We start from the raw sequence: 7,848 nt of genomic DNA, 5'->3' as shown, positions 1-7,848 counted from the left end.
CTTCCCCGACCCGGAGAAGGCACTCTACCCTTTTCTGGCTCAAGACCATGGCCTCGGATTTGGAGGCACTGATCCTCATCCCAGCTGTTTCACACTCGGCTGCGAACCGCTCCAGCGAAAGCTGTAGATCACGGTCTGATGAAGCCAACAGGACAAGATCAACCTTTATTTATTTAATCTTGAGATTTCATTAATGCCCATCCATAATTTAATTTAAGATGATGTAACAAATAACAAAAAAGTTTAACAATACACCTTCACAATGATGTTGATTTCCCTTTCCATGAATAAGTGCCTATCATATTAGCATAAACCCCATTTTATCTCAGATTTGTGCTGTATGTGACTCAATATTTGCAAAAATTCATCTAAGCTTTTACTCCATACATCTTTTTTTTTCTCCTACCTCTTCTTTAAGAATGCCCGAGAGCCAAACAGTGACCCCCAACTTGTTCCACCCAGCACATCAATTCCAAAAAGTGGGAGCTCAAGGATGATTCAGTACCTGCAGTCCTGGTTCCCAGGTTGGGGGGGCTGGTATGGAGATTCCCAGGATCCAGACAGACCTGAAGAACTTTTGCCAAGTCCATCGTCCTGGGATATTCTAGGTCAAGATTACACTGTTGACTGTGCCACAGGAGGGTTGCTTTACCAACCTTTAGTCCCTTTATAAGCTTCAGTTTCAGTTTTCTTTGTTAAATCAAACAACTTTTTGAATTACTCGTGTAAACTCTCATTTATTATGTAACTGCTGACCTTGATTTTTTAAATTTTTAAATTTTTATTTTTATGCTTCTCCAGCAGAAACGGAAGACTTGTTTGACCCGTTGGAAGATTCTTATAGTCTGAACACATTCACCAGGCGAGATCACATGTTTGCCCGGTTGGAGTTCTTGCTGGAAAAAGGCAGAGTAACACTCTTCCAGCAGGACAGAAAGGGGCTCACACTGCATGAGAGTGGGGTTATCCAGCTGGAGTTCTCAGGTATACTCAATCAGATTTGACTCTACAACTATTATTATTACTATTATTATTTATCTATTTGTACATTAAAAAATGCCCCCTAGAGAGTCTCTTCAGAAAAATTCTGTCTTCTAAGGAGATTTACTTGGTGACTTTTAGTGAATTTCCTGTCTTCATATTTTCACAGGGGTGAAGGTAATAGTTGAGTCTCTTCCTCGCTCAGAGTCCTCTTTACTCTCTGTTAAGTTGGACAGTTTGTTTCTGAGAGACCTGACCACTCAGGGTACCAGCTTTCCGTTTCTAGTATCTCCCAAAATGGTAAGCATTGATAGTAGTAAAACATCACCCTGTTAATTTGTATCCCCTAAAAGACATTTTATTTCTATTATTTTGTGCTGTATATTGGTTGAGCCCCACTGAAATCTGTACCTTGTTACAGGACAGTGTTGTTGGTGCCATCAACCAGCCACTGAATCAGTCCAGTATTTCTGGTAAGACTTGATCATTTTTTTTTCAGTTTTTAAAAAGTTTTTTTTTGTTGTTACTATTTGTGACCTTGTATTGGTAATGTTATAATAGACACACGTCCTGGTATCTGAGTAATAAAAAACGTACAGACAGGGAGTACTGTATATAAATGTAGATGTAAATATTCTGTAGATACATTAGCTAATATACACTTTATCTTTTCAACCTTGTCAGGGTGCAGTGTTGAGTGCACATCCCCAGTGTTTGAGATGATATACGAGCGCAACCCTGTGAGGTCTAAGTTTGAGAGAAGACTTGAAGTAAACACGAGTCCATTAAACATAATCTACAACCCTCAAGCAATGAAAAAAGTAACAGAGTTCTTCTATAAAGGAAGAGTTCACACCTCAGGTAAGTAACAACATCTGCCATCCTCTTTAGGCACACATACAGATGAAATCAGACATTTAAAAATATATGTAACCATTTTTTTTCCTCACCACCTGACATGAGATCGAGTCCTGTTTTAAGCCAGTTAGGTTTCCCAAAATTGTTTCTAATTGCTAAATGCCCGAATAATGGAGAGAAATTTTTTAGTACTTTTTTCAAAGTTGCAGGTTTACATATGTTAAGATTATGATGCCTTTAAACAATTTATTAAAGCCCAGATGATGATGTCATGGCTTTGGAAGCTTCTGATTAGTTTTTGACAACATTTGAGTTAATTGGAGGCACACTTCAAACACACTTCTTTTTTGTGTGACATTATGGTAAAATCAAAAAATAAATAAATAAAGATATCAGGAAAACAAGTGCAGACCTCCACAACTCTGATTTAACATTGGGTGCAATTGCCAGATGACTGAAGGTTCAACGTTTATCTGTTCAAACAATGAAACACAAGAATAAACACCTCGGGAATGTCCAGCCATTATAACGCTCAGGAAGGAGATGGCTTCTGTGTTCCTGAGATGAGCATGTTTTGGTGTGAAATGTGTGCATCGTCCCTAAACAAAAGGAACCTTAATTTTTGGAGACATTTCTGAAGTCTGTAAAAACTACAATTAAACTGTTGCCTATAGTGACCATTTTTACATTTGACAATGACCCGAATCATTCTGCCAGATTAGTTACAAACTGCTTTAAGGACAACAAGTCAGTGTTTTAGAGTGACCACCACAAAGTCCTGATCTCAATCCCATGGAAGGTTTGTGGACAGAGCTGAAAAGATGTATGACCAAGTTGGCCCACAAACCTGACTCAGTTCTGTCAGGAGGAATGGGACAATTCCAGCAAAATGTTGTGAGAAGTTTGTGGAAGAAAACCCAAAAGATTTGATCCAAGTCATACACTTTAAAGGCATTGACACAAAATACTAAGAAAAGATATGTAAAGTTGCGTCTTTAAAAGTTTCTCTCTCTTATTTTTTGAGGATTTACCAAATATAAATAGTTTTGGTAATCCTAACTGACCTAAAACAGGAAAGGTTTATTCTAATTTATTGTGAGACAGTGAGAAAAATCGATTTTATGTTTTATACAGTGTATGTAAATATCTGGTTTAAACTGAGTATGTAAAATTTTAATCTTAACCATAATACTGATAGGAGTAATTTTGATGAACAGTTTTTTAAAGTGTCTCAACTGCAAATTACATTATATATATATATATATATATATATATAATTTAATGATTTGCCAGAGAGTCAGATTTAAAAGAAGAAATATTATTGTTTATGATCCTTTAGTAGAAATAATATTATTTTAGATTTTTCTAAGGCATATACTGAGACCTTCAGTAGAATATTGTATTTAAACATATTTTTTGATGTATAGGGTTTGGCTATCAGTCGGAGCTGGAGTTGAGAGTGGCAGAGGCTGCCAGGAGGCAGTACACCAAGCTCAAGATGCAAACCAAGGCTGAAATTCGACAAACTATTGATCAGCTACTTGTGGGAGAGTTTATTGTAAGCTGAAATGTAACAAAATTAGAGATGGACCAATAATTGATTGACCGATTTTTTTAATCAGCCAGTAGTGGCCACTTTTTTAAAAACCTGCCATCGGCTTTGCCTGTGCATAGCTGATGCTGTTACCTAGTAGAAAAATGAAGATGTAGTATCAGCTGCTACAACCAGCTTACTGTAGCCAAAAATGTATTTTTTAAAAATGAAAATGCTTTTGATCCATTACTTTTTACATGTACAAGTTCTCCTAATGGTTGTTAAATACATGTTTATTTAAGTTAGGCAATTACTGGTAAATTGTGTTTAATCAAAAATACTCATTTACCACCAATAAAAATAATAATTGTATTTCGGCCATTGGTTGCCCTATTTTTATTTTTAATCTGCTTTGGACTTAAAAAATCTTAGATTGGTCAATTTCTAAACAAAATATGAAATATTTTATGGTTTAAAAATGTATAAATAACACTTTTGTTCTCTGTAGGAAAACAGTAAGCGTTGGACTATGAAACTGGATGTTTGTGCACCTCAAGTGATTTTTCCAGATGACTTCCAATCAGAGGATCCAATGCTGGTTGTGGTGGACTTGGGCAGAATTCTTCTTACAAACTCTCAAGGTAAAGCAGTCACCCATTTTATCTTCTTATTAACTTCATCTTAGAAAATAGATTCCAATTTATGATCCTTTTTTTGTCTGGTAAAATTTTCACTCATTTTACAGCAGCTGTGACTTTTTTTGTTTGTTTGTTTTGAAGGTGACAGTAATGTCAACTCAAACTCTACTCAACTTGAAAGGGAAGACATGAGTGATGATGAGTACAAGACTCCTCTTGCCACCCCACCTGAGTCTCCACCACCTGAACTTGACATACCTTTAAAACCACAAGCTAAAAGCCCTGAACTTCCCAATCTTACATTCCTAGAAGGAACTCAAGCTTATAGCAAAAAGTTGTATGAGAAATACTCCTTGTCCTTTAAAGACCTACAGATAATGGTTGGTCGCTATAAGGACAACTGGAAACATCTTCAGGAAAGTGAAGTAGGCCCTACCCATGTAGTTGAAAAGTTCAATGTGCTGCTGCAGCTTGAGCAGAGACTACGCTACACATCAGATCCTCAGTTACCTGGGGCTGTGCTGTCAGGAACTCTGCCAGATCTCAAGGTCCATGTTAACCTTGAAAAGATGACTGCCCTTAGAAGTTGCCTTGCCATGCTAAGCAGTCCGGCCGTAAGTGAAGGGGGCATAACTCCAGAAAAAGATTCCAATGTAGTGTCCCCTGATCCTCTTTCACTCCGCCATGACAAGATTTTTCGCAGAGTAGACAGTGCCTGGAAGCTGCAGGATTCAGCCAAGAATCTGACCCAGAGCGTGATGACATTAGAACAACACACGCGCGAAGTACTGGTGGAATCACGTCTTCTATTAGCTGAGTTTAATATTAACTATATGCAACTTGGCGTAGAAAGTGATGGCCGCTACATATCTGTTCTCAAGGTGTTTGGCACAAATGCTCATTTTGTCAAGCGGCCTTATGATGCTGAAGTTTCTCTGACTGTTCATGGCCTTCTCCTAGTTGACACTTTACAGACTTATGGTTCAGACTTTGATCTGCTTGTTGCTTCTCATAAGCATCTGAGTTTTGACATACCCACCGGCAGCCTCAAAGAAAGCCAGCCGTCTTCTCCCATTTTGTGTGATGGGAGGTCCCCTGAGCATCAGGGAACCCATTCAGAGTTATCTAGCAGTTTACCCATAGGCAGCATATCTCCAGTCAGTTCCATCCTCAAAAATGAAGAAGCCCTCATTAAGCTTGAGTACCAGTTTGTGAGCTCAGACTGCCCCTGTATGAACCTAGATAGCTCCCTTCAGGTTACAAGCATGCAGGTCAACAACTTGGACATCATCCTGAACCCTGAGACTATGGTGGAGCTAGTTAAGTTCCTCCAGAAATCTTTCCCCAAAGAGGAAAGCTCTTGGACATCATCAGGTCAACAACGTACAACACAACCTTACAATGATGAAGAGGACAGGGCATATCAGGCCACCTTTGACCAGAACAAAGAACTAACTGTTGAGATTCACCGCCTCAACCTTCTTCTCCTTCGGACTGTGTCCACTGGCACTGCCTTGGGTGCTGAGAAAAAAGGACTGAAGATTGCCACTGCCAGCATTACTGGTACCAAGATCAATGTTTCTCTTGGAAGTCATTTGGACATCAGTGGTTCACTTGGGTCCATGCATCTAGTTGATCTGACCCAGGAGGGAGGCCGGAGCCAGTTTGTGGTGAGCATTGGGAGTGTTGATGACAGCTCTTCAAATGTTGATGGAATACCATTCTTCTCTGATACAAAACGTTCCTCTACAGACGCTTTGAACTTTCAACTTATGGAAAAATCTCAAGGGGAGTGTTACTTGCAACTTGACATGGCATCTTTACACTACAACCACTCAGCCAAGTTCCTGAGGGAGCTCAGTCTTTCAGCAAATGAGCTAGAAGACAATTTTCGCTCCATGCTAAAACATGCTGCTACCAAAGTGTCAACTGTTCTAGCCACTAAAACAGCAGAGTACAGCAATATGGTTTCACTCTTTGAAACTCCCTCACGAAGAACAGGAACTTTGAGTCAGAGTTTTGCATATTCATTTGAGGATGAGGAGGATGTCCTCACTGAGGAACCTGAATCTACTTTAGACACATTTTTTGTGAAGTTGACCTTAAATATCAACATTGAATCACCGGTTGTGTCCATTCCCCGTAAACCTGGCCACCCTGAGCTGCTGGTTGGTCATCTAGGAAGCATAACAATACTGAATTTTCTTAACACCCAAGACTCACAAGGAGAGAGGCTGCAAGTGTTGGTAAAAGATATACGGCTGTATTCACTCAACATGTGTCATTTAGTTTTGAAGAGGGTGTTCAAAGGGAGCAATGCTGACGGTTTGTCTCCATCCCGCAATGAAAGCATCAATCAAGAAGAAGCACAGTTGACACGTCATGACTTCTTTGAGTCTCTCAATCGTGGAAAAGGTGAGGACATCACCAGTGTTGTTTTTATCAATTTATTTTTCAAAGGTTGGATTCTATACATTGCAAGAATAAGCTTGAATATGTGCTCTATTCACACTTTTTTTGTTTGTTTGTTTGTTTCCATTAGCTTTCCACATTCTTAAAGACACTACTGTACAGTTTATCATGGAAAAAAAATCTGTTGATGAAGATTCAGAACTGACCTTACTCACCACAGAGGAGTCCTACAAAAGCACAGGGCAACTGAAAATTGAGAGCAAGTTTATCAATCCTGTTCAGGTAGGCTCTTCAGCTCACTCTTTCTTTTGAGACCAAGGGACTACTGAAGTATTTACTGCATATAAAGATTACATATACAGTATCAGTCAAAAGTTTTGACACACCTACTTACCAAATTTAATAAGTACTTTGAGTGTGATACTCTGAGATCTTCACTTGCCATTTTTTAATTCAATATTCAGGGAAAAGCAGCTTCATCAAGATCTAAAATGACAAGACAATCAAAGAAAATAAAGCAAAAAAACAACTGAGATATTAAAACCTTGTTCTCTGCTTTTATCAACAAGATGGAGAATTCAAGTTTGTCTTGCTTTTATTAACACCAATAAATTTAACATTTGAATGTAAAATAATAATAGTACATTTATTTCCTTCAAAGGGATTATATTTTAAAGATTTCATCTTATGTAGTTATTTAATACATTTATTTTTAATGTTTGATCATTTATTAAATTATGTTTATCATAATACAGTTACATCACAGTATTGTTCCAAATATAAGCAAGCTTAGTGCATCCAAATAGCCAAAACCTTGTTTATATACTATAATCCCATGTAGAATTGCAGTTTGCAGATAGTTATGATAAATTACAAACACTTAAAAGTGATCCTCTCACAGGGAGAATGTTGATGGTTTTGAAAAAATAAATTAAAAGTTACACAGAAATGTCTCTGTATTCTAATATTGATGTGTCTCCGCTGATTGAGGAGGAGGCCCTGGATTTAAAAACTTAGGCTGTCAGAGAATCCAGTCACTGTTGTCATGTAGACGAGGGATTATGAATTTCACTTAAAAACAGAGTTGTGTAAACTGGGCCTTAATTAGGAGGGTCAACCCTACCCACTGTAATTCCAAACATGGCTACAACACTTCAAATCCATCCGTCCGTCCGTCCAGCCAGCCAGCCAGCCAGCCAGCCAGCCAGCCAGCCAGCCAGCCAGCCAGCGGCTCTACTCTTGACTCCCTCCCGGATGACCGAGCTTCTCACCCTATCTCTAAGGACGAGCCCAGACACCCTGCGGAGAAAACTCATTTCAGCCGCTTGTATTCGCGATCTCGTTCTTTCGGTCACTACCCAAAGCTCGTGACCATAGATGAGGGTAGGAATGTAGATCGACCGGTAAATCGAGAGCTTCGCTTTT

General features: G+C 38.7%; 1 protein-coding gene across 3 annotated transcripts in view; it reads left to right on the top strand.

The window, feature by feature from the left end:
* Positions 1–7,848, top strand: part of vps13d (vacuolar protein sorting 13 homolog D) — a 107,331-nt gene that overhangs the window by 27,187 nt on the left and 72,296 nt on the right. For 2 of the 3 annotated variants that reach the window (XM_017436744.3, XM_017436742.3), the window contains exons 12-20: positions 419–608; positions 802–984; positions 1,151–1,281; positions 1,403–1,454; positions 1,666–1,842; positions 3,267–3,397; positions 3,882–4,014; positions 4,153–6,426; positions 6,554–6,705. In XM_017436744.3, the coding sequence (XP_017292233.1) occupies positions 419–608; positions 802–984; positions 1,151–1,281; positions 1,403–1,454; positions 1,666–1,842; positions 3,267–3,397; positions 3,882–4,014; positions 4,153–6,426; positions 6,554–6,705 (3,423 nt within the window). The remainder of the gene's footprint in view (positions 1–418; positions 609–801; positions 985–1,150; positions 1,282–1,402; positions 1,455–1,665; positions 1,843–3,266; positions 3,398–3,881; positions 4,015–4,152; positions 6,427–6,553; positions 6,706–7,848) is intronic. The other variant, XM_017436743.3, reaches the window with a different exon arrangement.

This window comes from Kryptolebias marmoratus, linkage group LG8 (genome assembly GCF_001649575.2).
Source record: "Kryptolebias marmoratus isolate JLee-2015 linkage group LG8, ASM164957v2, whole genome shotgun sequence".
Lineage (NCBI taxonomy): Eukaryota > Metazoa > Chordata > Actinopteri > Cyprinodontiformes > Rivulidae > Kryptolebias > Kryptolebias marmoratus.
This window is presented reverse-complemented; position numbering and strand designations above follow the sequence as displayed.